Source organism: Vigna umbellata, chromosome 10, assembly GCF_029865625.1.
Source record: "Vigna umbellata cultivar VRB3 chromosome 10, Vumbellata_1.0, whole genome shotgun sequence".
Lineage (NCBI taxonomy): Eukaryota > Viridiplantae > Streptophyta > Magnoliopsida > Fabales > Fabaceae > Vigna > Vigna umbellata.
Window position 1 is genome coordinate 14,071,748 of NC_142174.1, and position 18,544 is coordinate 14,090,291.

The window sequence follows — 18,544 nt, forward strand, 5'->3', positions numbered from 1 at the left end:
TATTCTTTGAGATTTAGACGTTTTATTGAGACTGATTTTTCTTTTCCTTTTTATTAATTTCAAATATAATTTATCAAACTTCTAATTGTAATTTTTGTTTCGCTTTTATTTTCCTAATATTATAATGCATTTGGCTTTTTTTTGTCATTTTTTTTCTTGGTGGATTATTTTCATTGTATGTTGTTTTATGATGTTAGTTTTTTTTTTTATTGAGACAAAATACACAACTCTTGTTAAAAAAATGAAGTTTGAAAGTTGAGGCGAGAGGATGCCATGTTTTGATTGGATTGTTTTGTTTGTGTTGTGTTGTTTACGAAGACTTTGTTAATTAATTTAAAAGTGTAATTGGTTTTGTATCATTCATGGTGAGTAATAACTTGAAAAACACATCTTAACTTATCATTTGTAGCAAATATCAATATTAGTTTACTTACCTTAACTTATGTAGTTTATACTAGGATGAAAAGATATAAATTAAATAAAAATTTTGGTTTTTATATTTGAATAATTTTTTCACAGTAATTCTAATGTTTGAAATGTACCAATTCAATTATAGTTTCATTTAAAACGAGTGAATGTAATATATTTTAGAAAATTCATGTAACATGGTTGAGAGAATGACAAAACGACTTAATAAATATTTTTATATGATAAAGTGCGTAATCTAATAAAACTATTTTATGAAAATAAATATAAAATTTTTTAAATTAAAATTATTATAATATATAATTTATTGAAGATAAATAGTCTTCCACTAAAATAAATTTGAAAAAAAAACAATTTTAATTAAAAAGTGATAGCCACAGTACAAAATTCAAGACACAATATCAATTTTTGAGATCATTTTTTAACTTAACACTTTAGTTTTAATCTATTTTTCTTCAACAAAAACAGATATGATTTTATTGTCGTATGAAAACAAGGGTAAATATACTTTATTTAGAGACATTTTACCTTTTTATGATAAATTTTTCATCATGAATCTGTGTTAGATTTTAACAAATTCATTATGCATAAATATCCTTAAAATCGTATTGAAAACTCGAAGAAAATTATGTACTTTTAAAAAAATGCATTTATTTGTGACAAATTTCCATAAGTAATAAATAATTACTCGTGAATTATTGACGACACAAGTTCTATAGGTAATCTTAATGTAGATAAATTTTTTATGAATTTTTGTTCTGTAGAAAACATAAATTTGTAGGTAATATAGATGATCATCAGCAGTGAGTAATTCATACAAACTACCATTCATCCATACTTTTTCACCAGAAAACTCTGTAGAAGAAATTACTTTGGGTATTTTCCTATCACTAAATTTTCATTGATAAAATTACACACTAATTTCAATCCATGAGTATCCCTAGAAAATCATTGAATTCACGATTAATCAATATTCATTTTGGTAAAAAAATTAATGTATTAATTGTTATCATTATACTACATTAAGAGCCACAATCATTTTAAGATTAAAACATCATTAAATACAACATTATTCAATCATAACACACAATTTAAAATTAATTTAAAAAACTACCCAAACCAAACATAATCAAAAATAAAAATGAAAATAACACGTGTCAAAGTCCAATCAAACTAAAACACCGTCCAAATTGCAAATTAAATTGAAATACAATATAAGTTTTGAAAGTTTACATATCTAAATATAATATGAACAAAATTTAAACCTAACCAAAACGGAGTCAAAGTTGTTTAAATTTCTAATAATTAACATAATCATAATTTTAATCTTTGTGTGCATGCTTATTTTATTATTGGTTGGATAGTTATATTGTTCTAGTCATTGTCCAAAATATTGATGTTGTTTTTCAAATGCACTTCAAACATCAATGGAAAGGATTCGGAAGACAATACTATCGTACTATGTATTTAAGCTTTTCATTGTTTTTTATAGTTTTAGATTTATTGTTGAACTAGACAATTTATTGTGACTGAGAAACAAAACAGACAACAAATAATAATATAGTTTTACTAAGAGAAAAAAAAAACTACATATATTTCTCTCTAATTTGAAGAACAAAACAATAACACCATATCTTGAAAATAAGAAACACAGTATACAAGATAATGTTAAAAGTTGTTTTGATTGAATTGGTTAGAGGGTCGGTTGTCCTTCCTTATTATGCTATCTTTAGATCGTTCAATCATCTCCAAGAATGTAATCTACTCTAATGGGTTGTTGACCTCCAAAAGATACTTTGACGCTCAAGTCAGATATCTTTTTCAAATAAATGTTTATCTTATTAGGATAGATCAAGGTTATTTTACCTGAACATATATCATATAGTTATAGAGCTTGTGGCAGCCAAACACATTGATTAACCATTAACATAGTATATTTTTTTTGTGACATAACTTGTTAATTACTCATTAATATCGTATATTCGTACTTAATATGACCATTAATTAACCATTAATGCTTTCTACCTTACCTGCTAATTGTGTTGTCGCATAACCGATCGACTGATTGCTTCCATCATGAGTCGGTCGGTTGTTCATAACGAATCATAAACTTCCCATGCGTTATCTGGTACATACTGTATAGTACATAAGTTCCCCAAGCCCCAAGCAACTGAGTACAGATGCGAAGGGGTTTTATATATATGCTGAGTAGCGACTGATATGAGTTCTTTTTTAGAACCTTTTCCAATATTGAGCGAAGGCACTAGAAGTTCTATATGAACATTTTTTCTAGGCCAAGCAGGGACCGATAGAAATTCTTCTTTTTTAGAACTTTTTCTCATATTGAGCTAACTAGAAGTTATTTTTAGAACTTTTTCTCTAGGTCGAGCAGTGACTGATAGGAGTTCTTTTTTTAAAACCTTTTCCAATGTTGAGCGAAGGCACTAGAATTTCTTTTTCGAACTTTTTCTCTAGGCCGAGTGGCGATTGATAAGAGTTCTTTTTTTATAACTTTTTCCAATGTTGAGCGAAGGCACTAGAAGTTCTTTTTCGAACTTTTTCTCTAGGTCGAGCAACGACTGATAGGAGTTTTTTTTTTAGAACTTTTTCCAATGTTAAGTGAAGACACTAGAAGTCCTTTTTCGAACTTTTCTCTAGGCCGAGCGGTGACTGATAAGAGTTCTTTTTTTAATAACTTTTTCCAATGTTTAGCGAAGGCATTAGAAGTTCTTTCTCGAACTTTTTCTCTAGGTCGAACGATGATTGATAGAAGTTCTTTTTCTAGAACTCTTTCCTATGTCGAGTCGAGGCACTAGAAGTTTTTTTTTGGAACTTTTTCTCTAGGTCGAGCGGCAACTGATAAGAGTTCTTTTTTCATAACTTTTTCCTATGTTGAGCAGAGGACGCTAGGAGTTCACTTTGGAACTTTTTTCGGTGTTGAGTAGTAGACGCTAGGAGTCCTCTTTAGAACTTTTTCCTCTGCAAGATATTTCACTCATAAAAATATGTGTTAAACAAAATAATCAATATTTTATTTCTATTTGAGAAGCCATTAGAACCTCCCAAGGTTGAACTTTGGTGGTCCAAATGACCAAGCGGTAAGGGATCGAACCTTTCTGTGCGGGATGTTTTTACTCACAAAAATATGCATTAAATAAAATATTCAATATTTTATTTTTATAATGAGAAGTCATTGAAACCTTGCAAGGTTGAACGTTGGTGGTCCAATTGACCTAGCGGTAAAGGATTAAACCTTCTTGTGCAGGATATTTTTACTCACAAAAATATATGGGTTAAACAAAATATTTAATATTTTATAATCTTCTTTTATAATGAAGAGTCATTGGAACCTGACAAGATTGAACGTTGGTGGTCTAACTGACTAAGCGGTAAGGGATTGAAACTTCCTGTGTATAAGATATTTTTACTCACAAAAATATGCGTTAAATAAAACATTCAATATTTTATTTGTATAATGAAAAGCCATTAGAACTTGATAGGGTGGAACGTTGGTGGTCCAACTGACCAAGCTGTAAGGTGCAGGATATTTTTACTCACAAAAATATCTATTAAATAAAATATTCAATATTTTTTTTATAATGAGAAATCATTAGAATCTAATAAGATTGAACGTGGTCCAACTGACCAAGCGGTAAAGGATCGAACCTTATGTATAAGATATTTTCACTCACGAATATATGCATTAAACAAAATAAAGTAAGCGCTTCAATATTTTATAATTTTCCAGAAAGTTATTTTCTCACAATTTATTTAATTTACTTATAAATTATGTAATGACAAATTTAAGTACTATTTTAAATTTATTATTCAGAGGTTAAAAATTAGCCAGTGATAAGATTTAAAATCCTTTGATTAAATTTAATTATATCCTTTGATGAAGTTAGAAGTTTATAATTCTTTCGATTACATTTTTATAGGGCATATTAGATTTAACATTAATTTTTTCAAAAAAAAATTAAAATATGTTATTATATGAGAAAAATATTATATTGTTTGTTACATTTTTTTTTCTTATGATAAGTTAAAAAATGACGTACAATGTTTTAGTTTTTTCTACATTTCTACATCAGTCATATAACCAATGAAAATTATATTTTGACACACAATTTTTATATATTTATTTAACATTACTTTTTTTAAAATATGAAAATTTACTCTTTTATAAAATGAATACATGTTATTTTACCATATCCTACTTTTTATTTAGCAAAATAATCGTATTCCAATTTCAAGATTATTAAGATATTGTACATTTTATATTTAAGTAGTCTCTATTTTAGAATTCTATACTTCTGTTACGGTTTCATTTTAAAATTTCCGAATATGTTGATCTGACCTTTTAAGCTCATGAAAAAATTTCAGCATGGCAAAGGAAATTGTAAAAATAAAATAAAATGTTCCCTCCTTTAGCAGATGAATACTGGTGGTTTTGATTGGAAAGTGAGTGATTTAATTTTGCAGATGCATGAAGATATTTAGTTGACTTTATAAGTGAGCACACCGGCAAGGTGATTGATTAGTAGCCTCAATCTGAGGAAGTGGTTATGGTTTGTGTGTCTACAATTATTTGTTGAGGTTGTCTGTGTATGAGAGAGGTTTGGTTTGTCTGGTGGAAACTGGAAACTGTTCTTCTGTCCGGTTTGGAACCGTCAATCATATTAAGCGTTCCGGAGGCAACGTCATGGGCCACACTGCCAGCTATATCGCATTGCAATAACTTGTTTTCATCTGCTGCCATTTTTCTAATAATAATGTACAAATTTCTTAATTATTTTTAATCCACATATTTTTGTATTTTTATCTGCTTTAAATTATAATATCTTTCGTAATTAACGTTTATTTTTAACTGGAAAAAGATAACATGTTTTAAAAAATATTAATACTTTAATGTTATGCTTGGGATTTGCAGAGTAGAATAGTGTGATGATAGGTGAGACTGACACCCTCGTATTTATATCCCACGATTCCCGCTATCTATCGTAAAGCCTACTTCCCCCATGCGGCATCGTTTTGTTCTCGTATCGCCTTCATTCTCGATATCCGCAATCTCCTTTTCTTTTTCTTCTTATATTTTACTCTAACACGTTTCCTTTTCCACCTTTCTCCGCTCCATTAAACCACATAATGCAAGATTCTTATCAATTTTCTATAAGCTTTTTATTCACTGGAATTAACTAATTTATGTTGTTTTTTCTACAGATTTTTATTTAATAACAAGGTTTTATGAGATTTTACAATTTTAATTAGATGATATATTAGTTTATATTCTTTGTATTTTTGGCAATTTTTTTATGTTTAAATATTGGTTAATTAATATTTTAACTTTAAAAGTATATAGATTTAGCTACTCTATCACCTTTGATGTTAAGACTAGTATCAAATAAATAAAAAATTAAGTATTACAAACATTTTAAAAAACTTAAAAGTAAGATATCGAAAATATATTTTCTCTTTTTTTCATTTGTGTTCCAAAATTTTAACACCTGAAAAAGTAATTATTAAAATGTTTATTTTACTGATCTCAAGATCTTGTGTAGTACCTTATTCTTAATTTTAAGATTTTTACAATATTTAATACGGAAATACTATTATTTATATATCAAATTTTTGAATATTTAAATTACATAGTTTTTAAAAATTTCTAAAATAGTATCATTATATATTTTTGGAGAATATCGTTATGTTTACTTCATATTTTTATCATAAATGCAAATACAGCCTTTGACTCCCCCACAAACACTAAAACTCCAGGAAAAAGCAATACTAATTTCATTTTTGGGTGTACAGGTGAAATAAAGAGAGGAAGAAAAAAGGATAGGAATAGGTTATTAAGATGCCATATAATAATATAATGAAAATAAGAATAAAAATAAGCAGAAACAGAATAGAAATGAAAAGAAAAAACAAGACAGAATGTAGAAATATAAAAACTGCTAGAATACATCGACTGTGGCTACTTTTGCAAATTACAAGCATTTTATATTTTTCTTTCATCGATCATTTTTTTTAGAAAAAAAAGAGTTAAATTTTCTTTTCTTTTATGTTATAGGAAGAGTTTTTTTTATGCTAAATTGAAGTAATTTGTACATGCAATCTGATGCAGGGGATGAAAACCCTAAAAATGCAATGATTGTTGAAAGAAGAGGGGCCATCATAGACACATCGAACTAAAACGGTGGATATTAAAATGAAGATATAATTTTGGATACGTCATACATGTCAGTGGGTGTGGAGCTAATTATAGACGAATGGCCAAAGAAAACAAAAATAAAGAACAACCCCTGAATTTGGGTTATATCAGTAAAAATGTGCATTAAATGTTATCCTTAATATAGTTGATAAAATTGACACTGGCTAAAGTCTATGCGGGGTGAAGTGAAAATGGAAGGTTCCGTTGCCGTGTACAAAAAAAAAGCTAAATTTTAATGGAAAAAAATATTAATCATATTTTTATGTAATAAAGCTAAATTTTAATGGAAGAAAATATTAATCATAATTTTATACAATAAGAACTTTACTAGTGTAAAAATATATTTGAAACTCGTTAATCAATCTGTTTTATCACACGTTCTGGTTAAATTAGACTAAAAAATTAAAATTTTAATATTGATCAATTTTAAATTTGACTTATTCGAATTAAATTTATAATGAGCTGAATTGACTCACCAACTTAATTAATTATTATTTTATATTTTAATATTATTAATCATAACTCATTTTTATTATATTATAGTCGGAAATAAAAAGAAAAGATGGTTCAAGATAACGAAATATTATATATTTATCTGTTCAACATTAAATAGACAAGTGAAAAATAAATTATCAATGTTAAGTATTTATTTGTTTTGTTTTTTTATTGTATCTTAAAGTTTTATATTTTATTATATTTAAAGTTTAAGATGAATTTAGATTATATTATATTTTGAATTGTCTTTAGAATTTTTTGAACTAAAATTTATTTAAATTTAAATTAGATAAAATTTGTTATTTTTTAAATTAAAAAAAATACATATAATTAAGTAACCTAATGAGTTTATCCTTTTAATCATCCATCCATAATGAATCAAGTTGGATTTAAATTTTTTGACTTACTATTAATTAAATCATATTAAGGTGACTAACGAAATGAGTCAATGTGAAATGGCATGTTTTCATAACACTAATTTTTAGTAAATGTATTGAATATGTTAAATGTATGAAAATAGATCTGAGAATTAAATTTGGTAAAACTGTTAAAGAAAGATTTGGAATGCAGAAAAAGTAGAGAGATGATGGTCCTCCAATAATATGGGTGTTTTGTCAAAGAGTGGAGCCCAGCCCAGTGTCCCCTATCTTAGGTGGTGTGGTTTGGTGAAGGGTCACCATCCTTTCAATTCTGGGAGCTTAGTTGCTCATTATTATTCAGTTTTATCTTGAACTGTTAACATAACCATTACCCACACTCATACACTAACAAAAAGTAGTGATAAGAGTATGAAGGACAATTTTGTAAGTTGGAATATTATGATTACCACGGCTGTTCTTTTGGAAACCAACCATATCCATACACTTTTTAAATATGACCATCTTCTTCAGTTTCGACCTATTTAGTTCATTCAAAGATGCAATCAATGAACTATGTACTAACTCAGTTCAACTCCACATCCTACGTTTCAGGTTGTTTTTTTCAGTTTGATCGTCTTCTAACGTATCCACATTCAGCAGCTAAAAGAATATTCAATTGGGCGCCGACAAGTTCTTCGACGTTGGATAATGCAAATATAATGTCACATTAACAAACAACACTGATGTTTTTCTCTCTTATTGTATTATCATGCGATATAATGTAAATATAATATATTGTCGTTGATTGAACGCTCTTTTGATTAACAATTTAATGCGAGTGGAACACTTCGTTTTCTTATTTATAAACCGGCGGGTTATGGTTTTTCTTTTAGAATTTAAAAAATACATAATTTTTTTTTATTTTTAATGAAATTGTATTATTATCTATTGTTTATTTTATTTTAATCGTGAATTCTATTTCTTACTTCGGTAACCAACAAATAAAGCTGAGCTGTAGCAGTGTAAAATTTCAACTTTGGTTTGGTCGCGTGGGACAGTGTGAAAGGAAAGATAAATTTAGCCTCTTATGTATCTACGAACATTTTAAGTGGGTTTTTTAGTTGATTTTTTGCTGCCCTGCCATGACCAATCTCTACATAATTTTGTTTATTGTTATTTTTTTAAGAAATTCACTCTTTCAATGTTTTCTATTTTCTCTTAACTGTTGTTTAAATGGAGTATCATGTCAAATTCCATATTATTTTGTCTATAATAATAATACATAAAATTAATGAAAATTTATTCTATATTACCTTTTCATAATAAATTTTAGAAATGCAAAAATCACAAAACTCAATAGTAAATAATTAAAAAATACTAAAGTTGATGAAAATTTTCTTTATCGTTGACCCTTACTCTCGGTGTTGAAATATTTAAAATTGATGAAAATTTAAACAATTTTCTTTAAAAAAAATCTAAAAATAAAAACTTCGCAAAAATTAATAGTATATAATGAAATAATTACATTGATAAAAAATAATATTCTATTATTTTATCATTCGAAACATTTCAAATATATCAAAGTAAAACTGTAATCTTATTATTGTCACACACCCCGCCTTAAGAATAGAACATTAATAGGTTAGTTTACAATTAAAAGTGGATATTTTGAGCTTATATTTTGAATTTCAAGCACAATCATATGTGATGGAGATAACTTTGAAATCATAAAAACCACAATCAAGATGTGGAAAAAAACAATTCCTTTTAATTTCAAGTTGTAAATAATATTTTTAAACCTATGAAAGTGATAAAAAATAAATATATTATTAATTACTTGAAATTCATTCATTTCTCAATAATAAATCTTTTTCAACGTATTTACCTTTTAATTCCAATGTTTTTCATAATTCAATAACAATTTTAACATGCTAAAACAATTTATCACAAGAAATATTTAAAATATATTGATAATAAAAAAAATTCTTTATCATAAATTATGTTTAGGAGTAAAAATTATTTAACCATCTCTAATTATTCTAGAATAATCAATTTACATATTAGAAAAATTATATTTCAGTGTGTAACATCCCAAAAATACAGTATAAAATTATATAATAGAATAATCACATTAATAATACTACAGATCAGTTCTACACATAACGAGATACTATTACAGCCGAACGACCTTACATAATAGCAGGGAGTAAAAAAAACCGCACACTGGCTACAATTACATCGAACAGTTTACAAAATAAACTTATATCGAACGGTCCTACAAAAGAAGAGGCTAACAACTAATCGAACGTTCCTAAGGTTCGGCCTTCACTTCCACCTCTTCTAGTGCTTCTTCCAGCAACTCTTCTCCTTCTGCTCATATCCACACAGATGATCATTGCAACAGGACAACGACCGAACGTACGACACAAACAAGATGATAAATATGGTAAGCTTATGTAATTTAACTGCTTCAATAAAAACATCCAATGTTCGTGATTAAATCAAACAACCACCAAATCATAATTCATACATCATGACATACAAAGACCAACCACTTGACTCTGACTGTCCGGACTGTATGAATCCTGTGTAGCTATGACGTTTGTGCACCCGGGTGATGTAGTAAATGGGATACCCTCAACAGCTGCCACCCGAGGTTAATCCGTTTCGTCCAAGTTAACCTTATGCACTAGGACCTCCTGCAATTCCCACACATGATTTACTCCTCTATACGTGAGAATGAGTAATCATGGAATATCAGGATAAATGCCCGCTAAGCTTTGCCCACATTCATACTTTACCAATCAATGACCACTTTCTGAGATATTCCGCCCTGGAATACTCTTTCATAACCAAACTATTTCATTCGCATCACATTTCAAATTCTCTTATACTTCATCATTAATATATTCAATTGAAATAAGATCACACTTTCTCATCATAGCACAAGTCCGACTGGAATACACTTCTTAGAAACTAACATGACCAGCGCTATTTACGAGTTTACCCACTTCAATAAACTGACCCCTAAGAGTTCAAACCGGACGCCACAAAGCCTAGGCCGAGTACTAAGACTCTAGGCCGAACACCTTTTAAAGACCAACACTGTTTAACACCCAATACTAATAACTGATTAGAAACTATGAAGTAACAAACGCTATTGAGTTTGGCTTAAGACTCTTATTCTAAAAACGGTAATAATAGATTACTGAAACGAGACCCAGTGCTTGATTTAAGACCGAACACTATAGAAACCGAACACTATTGAACGAGCGCTGAGACCGAACGCTTGATCCAAGACCGAGCACTAGTAAACTTATAAAATGAATGACTATCCCTAAAGCATGAGAAATCAATTAAGACCATGTACTTCCAGGAAGAATAAAAAGATCACTCATGACGCTCGACCATACTACAACATTTACTCAGAATACTTCCGTTTGAATATCAAACGCTATCTCAACTCAGTTCACACCATTTATCAATCATCCATCTACACATTCAACCATGCAGTAACACACATATTTCATACTCATCAAATAACCAAACAAAGTATCATACAAACATACAAACGTTCAAAACAAGAATCTTAATCAAATTATATAAGCTTCCCTTACCTCTAAACGTAACCGAACGCTCACAGATGCAGAATAGAGCTCACCACTACCAAAGACCTTAACGTTCGACAGTCACGCTTTAAGAAACTGAATCAAACAGAAGACCAGAAATACTCAGAATAATACGATTCGCTCAGGCAACCAGAAATCTTGGTTTGCATGTGAAAAGAACGAACGTGCTAAGGAGAAAGTAACTCACCAGCTTAGAACCACAACCCGATCGGTTGAAACGAAAGCCCTTGACGCCGGGAGAGTTCAAACGGTGCCTGAGAGGTGATCGGAAGAAGGAAGATGAGATTTTCTTAGAGAGAAGATGAAGGAGATTTAGAGAGAAGGAGGAGGAAATGGTTTCAGTAGTTTGGAGAAGAAGGAAAGCATCCAGAGAAGTGGCACGACATTTGAAATTTGGCCTTAAATACTGCTGTCACCAAAACCGAACAGCCACTCTCTTGCAACCACATGTTTTTCACTATCTGAAACCTGACTCTCTCCTTGGCACTTGGCTCCCACTACTTGGTTTTTTAGTAAGTTTTAATGGGTTCTGACACAGTAAGCCAAAAACTTCTTTGCTTTGTGAGTAAAAACAATTTCATCCGTAAAATTTTTTAGAGTTGATTGAGTGACTTCACTTATATAAGATTTCTTTTTAATTTTGCATTAAAAGGTTTAATAAATAGATCTTCTATCTAAGAAGGTTAGAGAAAACACATAAAAAATAAATGTGATTGATAAAGTCAAACAATTATTATATAAAAAAAAACAATATCAATACAATAAGAGATTAAAAAGAGTTTAGATTAAAGCACGCATGACACTATCGTTAAAAATAAAACACATGCATTGCGATCCATAAGACAAAAATAATGTGTTCCTTTTCCTATATAAAACAATTCATCAGATGAACCAAATTAAGTAAATGATCTTTGAACCCGTTTAATAAAATTGTTTAAGAAAAAAATAATATGAAAGAAAATATAAAAAAAAAACACTTATTAGAGTTGTTGAGTATTTTATTGTTGTGTATATGTTATATATGTAGTTAAAAAAAGTAAATATAAGTAAGTAGTAATAAATCTTATTGAAAAAGTTCACCTTTAAACAACATTTACCTATAATAAAATCAATAATTAATAAAAGTACGATTATTATGAGTAAAATTAAAATATTATTTCAAAATTACATTAATATTTTTATCACTTACGAGATACAAATGGACATACAATTTATCTATACTAATCTCATTGATAAAATTTACAATAAAAAATATACATATTTACATTTTTTTTACTCTACTACAAAAAAGACTTTTGAAATATGTTTGTTAGTTTTGATATTTAATGTTAGAAGAAACTTCAACATTTTAGTCAAAAATATCAAATTAATGTCAGTTTTAGGTCAAAAAAATGTTGGTGGTAAGAAAGTATGATTTCCTTAATGATAGACATCACAATAGATGGACAGGCAATTGGTGCCACTTCTGACCTTAAAGGGGCAACACCAAATAGTGTCTTTTTTCAATTATTTTAATATTTACAATTTACCCAAACTGAAAAACAGAAAACGTTTTAGAACATTTTGAAAAATTCCCAAACACACATTATATTTCAAAACTTAAACCATTAAAACAAACAAAATGAGACAACTAATACAAAAACTATCAAAACTAAGACTATTAGAACAAAACAAATAATAAAAAACTTGTCCTAGATAGCTTTCAAGGAAAGCACAATTGTTATTGTGAATCGTAATTCCACCGTTCTACTAGATATCTTGTACACTTTTGTCTTATCTTTTTTATTATGTCATTCGTTATAGGTGATTGATTCTTGAAGTGCTGCAAAAATAACATAACTTTATTATGTATGCATGTTAATGTTTAGATTTTGATGTGATTTGTAATAAGTGAAAGATAAATATTATTAACTCAAACCAATCATGTCTGGTACCTACTTGAATAATGACTTTTATCTAAGAGATGACGTAATAATCAAATGCCCATAAATATGATTGCTTGTTTCGCTAAACATGACATAAAATATTCAATTTCAAGGTCATAAATTGACATGCAAATATTAATAACTTTAATATGAATGAGTTTGAAACTTTGGATACACTAGTTGAATTTGTTGTAATTTGAGCTTACTCACAACTCTAATTAAATTGGAAACATTTAAAACATAGGTTAATATTAAAACAATTATGTAGATGATATGAAAAAAAGCGACGCTCGCGTTTGTAACATGGATTTCAACTTAGGTTATCTCTTTTTGTGCATGGAATAAATTTATTCAACTTTGCATTCTCTTGGTATGATGAATATTAGTTGTCAATGGTGCTTACCATGTTTAAAACATCATTAGATGTTAACCCCTCTCTAAATAGATGTTTAAAAGATATATGACGTTGGCTCTTTCATTATCAGATGTTATATTTCTTGAGAACATGCCTTTTAACCGACTTATTTAAATGTTTAAAAATCATATGATGTCGCCTTTGCAAACAAACATTTAAATGTGACATGACATTGGCCATCATTAATGTATGGTTTCAAACTCTTCATTTTATTTACAAAAAAAACCACTAATAATCTTTTAGGTTGGTTATTTTTGTGCTAATACTGAATATAAGATGTTATAATTCTATTTTGTACTAATATCACTATGTCCATGTATGGTATATATGAATATAGATATGAGTATAAGAAAAAAAATAACAAATTATAATTCATCTTATGGTTAGAATAATTTTCATTTGGTTGTTTAGATAAAATTTTAATACAAATTTTAAGCTTACCTAGTAATTTGGTATGATTCACTTTAATTCCTATGTATCTTTTTTACTAAATTAAATCTTAATATTTATTAAGAAAAATTAATTTGATTATTTTTGTCAAATTAACATTAACTCGTCATATTTATATTAGTAGTCTTCAAGATTTCTTTTTCTTCCTTCACCTTCCTCTGCCTCTAACCTTTTTCTGCCTCTAACCTTCTTCCTAAGAATAATTAATTAGCTAATACTATTTGGTAAAATTCATTAATACATTTATTTTGATTGTACCTTATGAATAGTCATAAAGTCTGAAAATAAGTTAAAATGGATAGAAAGAAAGCCACCTATTCTAATAATTTTACTCACGGTCACCTAAATGGTAAATACTAACCAATAATATTAAAATATTTTTATTTATAAATAGGCACTATTAAAAGTATAATATTTTTCCCTCAAATTGTAATATTTTTTTATCCTTTTACATATGTTTTCTCCTAATAAATTAATGTTTGTTTATTTGTTAACTAGGGTATTGCACAAACCAGTGATAAAATAATACTAATTATGTCTCGTTGAATGTCCTAAAGCCCACTAGGATACAATGCAAGATATAAGGTGATGAATGTTATTTCCTTCACTACCACACATTACTTCTTACACTTCCTATTCCTCTTTTGCCCTTGTAAAATATTTAATTCGTGATAGTTAAAATATATTTACCTTCACCAACATCCACCCATTGTATCAATGCAGTCCCACACTCAAGCACTTCCACGAAAATCAAATTTATCTTGCTTATTCTTTCCTCTAATTGTGCTATTATGGTGGTCGAAGGTGGTCAAGTGGTGGTGCCAAGCAGAAGGTTCCCAGATGTGAATACAAAATTCAGTACCCTTAAACGGATATGGAGTATACATAGAACACTTAAACGGATCTCAAAATTTGTCGACGAATATCGACATCCATTGAAGGGTAAATGGATGTCGATATCCGTGAAGGGATTTCGAGATCCGTTTAAGTGTTCTATGGGTACCTCATATTCGTTGCCGTCTTTCGCATTTCTCTTCTTCATTTAACACAAAACAGAGGCACATAGTAGCATCCAACACATAGACAATACATGTTCACAAAGAATCTTGACAAAAATGGGAAATTGAGAAAAGAGAAAGATGAGAAATTGGGAAAAGAGAAAAATGAGAATAAGAGAGGAAGAGAGAAAGTAAGAGTGTGAGAGTGAGTGCGACTGAGTGAATAAAAAAGTAAAAAATTAGGGTTTTAAAAACAAAGTTAAAAAAGGTAAAGGATAAAAGAAAATATGATATGTTTGTAATTAAAAAAAAATGGGAAGGTGTAGAAAGCCGTGTGTGGTGATAGAGGGAGTATCTCTCTAAAGGAGATTCTAAACGCCACTAGGATACAAATTGTTATAAGCCCAAGTAATTAAGAAGGGAAAGCCCAATCCAAACGATTAGTTATTTACAGTAATAACATGACTGGTTTTTCTCGGTGGGATCCAAAATAAAAGCAACAAAATTATTGAAAATGCCATAAGAACTATATTTGTAATCACTTTACCATAATATTTTCTGAAAGTTTAAAATTGACAATGATACACTTTTCTAATATTGGTTGTTCTTATCACTATGTTAATATTTTAAATTCTTTTTATATATAAATACCGAGATAATTGTATATTGTTATTTTATTCTTAAATTTCAGTATTAAAATGATGCTGCATCCAAATTTCTTAAAGACAAACCGTCCGAGACAGTCTGTCTCCTTTATTTCTTCCAACGTATACGTTTTTTCCAAATCAAACCTAGTCATGTAATAAGCAATTAAACAAATTCGTTAAGAGGCAAAAGAAAAATAATTGCCAGAATTATAATTTTTCTTATGAATTTAATTTGTATGTTAATCTTCATTTTTGTGTACAAAAGACATTTTGATTAATCCACGAGAATTAAAAATAATTTAGTTATCAACAAATATGTGAAAAGTTAGTAATTTTTTTTAAAATTATTATGACTTATTATCTAATCATTTTCAACATACAACTTTTCGACTGAGTAATCAATTACATGTGGCTGGCCAGTCACCTTTTATATTAAGAGACAGAAAAATGATATATATTGTTAACATGGAATATTTATTATTTATTGGCTGAAAAGCTATAAATTAAGTTATAATATTTGGTAAAAATAATTAGTAGATTTGATTTGAAAGGGAGCTTATAAATAATCACGAAGACTTGGAAGAATAAAAAAGGCTAGAAGGAAGATCACTTATTCTGATACTTTTTATCACGTCACCAGAAGGCTAGATACTAATGAATAACAATAAAACATTTTTATTTGTAAAAAAACATTATCAAAAATATTTTTTTTCCTTTAATTGTTATATTTTATTACTTGTATATTTTTTGTCATTAAAATTAGGTTTGTTTATTTGTTGACTATAGTCTTGCACCGACTAATGGTCAAATAGTAGTAATTATTTAAGGTCGCAAGTTTTGAGATGTATGATATGAAAGCCGATTTAGAGTGTTTTTGTTAAAGCCCACTATGCAAGAAATTGCTATAAGCCCAAGTACTGAAATTAAAGCCCAACCCAAAATGTTCGGTCCACACCACATTCAGCTTAGACGAACGTTGCGTGGATTCCTTATTAAGACAGCTTTGAGACGTTTATCACCTATCAGGAGATTTTGAATTTGAAAACTCCCGCTCCACTCTCCATATATATACCACCTCTGTTTCTTTGCGAAAGAGCCGTTAGTAGAAAGAGAACACAAAAGAGCATAGGGAGAGAGAGAGAGAGAGAAATGGCGACCAACATTGGAATTATGGATGCGGCTTACTTCGTCGGCAGATCTGAGATTCTTTCTTGGATCAACTCGACTCTGCAACTCAGTCTCTCCAAAGTCGAAGAGGTCCTGATCCAGTTCTTTTTATACTTTGTTTAAGTTTTCTTTCACAGTTTCTTACTCTGTTAATTTCGTTTGATCGAAAAATTTCCAGGCATGTTCTGGCGCAGTTCACTGCCAGCTTCTCGATGCGGCTCATCCAGGGATCGTGCCGATGCACAAAGTCAATTTCGATGCCAAGAACGAGTATGAGATGATTCAGAACTACAAGGTTCTTCAAGATGTCTTCAACAAACTCAAAATCACCAAGGTAACAACATTCTCCCTTCCTCCTCTTTCAATATGGTCTCTGTTTTTGCTTTAATTTTGGACGATCTTTAATTGGGTTACTGAATTGCTCATTGTGTCTGACAGCACATCGAAGTCAGCAAGCTCGTGAAAGGAAGGCCACTGGATAACCTCGAGTTCATGCAGTGGATGAAAAGATACTGTGATTCTGTCAATTCAGGACAGAACATGTAATACAATCTTAATTTGATTCTCTTCCTATATATTTATCCTTGCAGATTCCTATTTTAATTCGCTGAAATTAACTTGCTATCATTGGCTAGTTGTTTTGAATTGATAATTAGGGTTTAGGATTGAAATTCAAACCTAACCAGGCGGGGAGAATCTTGTGAACTTTGGATTCTGTAGTGCAATGTTTTAGGTATTGGGGATATAAATTATTTAAATTTAAAATTAAAATACAATATGCTGAGTGTTTGTAGGTATAATGCTTTGGAGAGGAGAGAGGTTTGCAGAGGAGGAAGAGAAACGAGTAAGAAATCTGCAAACTCCCAAGCCTCTACCAAGGGTTCTTCTTCGCAGAGACCTCAGTCTTCCCATAATTCTCGAAGAACCGAGGTTTCCAATGCAAATCCTACAAATCAGGCTGTTAAGGTCGCGAGAGCACCTAGTGCAGGTGGCCCTGCCTATGAGGAAAAGGTTTTTTCTGTTTTCACGTAAACGAGAATTATCAAACGAATGATGAAAATACATTTCTCTAATATTCAAGTTGATGCAGATAACGGAGTTGAAGTTGTCCATCGATAGTCTGGAGAAAGAACGGGACTTCTACTTTGCAAAACTGAGAGATATTGAGATACTGTGCCAGACTCCTGAGATAGAACACTCTCCGGTACTGTGTTTTCGTTGTTTTTAGTTATTGACTGGTGTTGCTATTAGGTAATGATCATGTGTGCTGTGATTGTTGTTTATGATGATTCAGATCGTTGGGGCGATTCAGAAGATATTATATGCTGCAGATGATGATGGGACGGCTGTGGCTGAAGCTCAAGCTATGCTTTCTGTTGGTCACAAGGAAATAGAGGGGTTGAGCCCAATCGCTGAGGTTTCGGAAGAGAAAAGCAGTTCAGAAACTCACAAGAGAAAGAATATTGCCAATATTGATTTTGATGCTGCTGGCATCGCAACGTTGTCTCCCAGACAGAGGCTTTCTGATATTTCGGATATTCACTGTAGTGGGTCACCTCTTATGACTTGTTAAGGAAGGAGGGAGGCGTCCTTTAGTTGTTAATCTCAATTAGCAACCTGTTCAACTGTTTTGGTTATGTTTCATGTGTGAAATTGACGGGATATTATATTGATTAGGTGTTCTAGGATAGTTGTGTTATCAAGTTATAACATATATCAGCCTAGAAAAATATAGCCAGATATATTTTGCCTTGTAGATTTTTCTATTGTCATCAACAAATTGTTGTTTCTGATCCTAGTCAAGCAATTTCTGGCTTGTTTA

General features: G+C 29.7%; 1 protein-coding gene across 1 annotated transcript; it reads left to right on the forward strand.

Annotated features, from left to right (window-relative positions):
* Nucleotides 1-16,589: 16,589 nt before the first annotated feature.
* Nucleotides 16,590-18,544, forward strand: EB1C (end binding protein 1C). Its single transcript, XM_047317728.2, has 6 exons — nt 16,590-16,812; nt 16,901-17,056; nt 17,161-17,264; nt 17,517-17,733; nt 17,813-17,926; nt 18,017-18,544. The coding sequence occupies exons 1-6, from the start codon at nt 16,705-16,707 to the stop codon at nt 18,293-18,295; spliced, it is 978 nt and encodes a 325-aa protein (XP_047173684.1). The 5' UTR covers nt 16,590-16,704; the 3' UTR covers nt 18,296-18,544.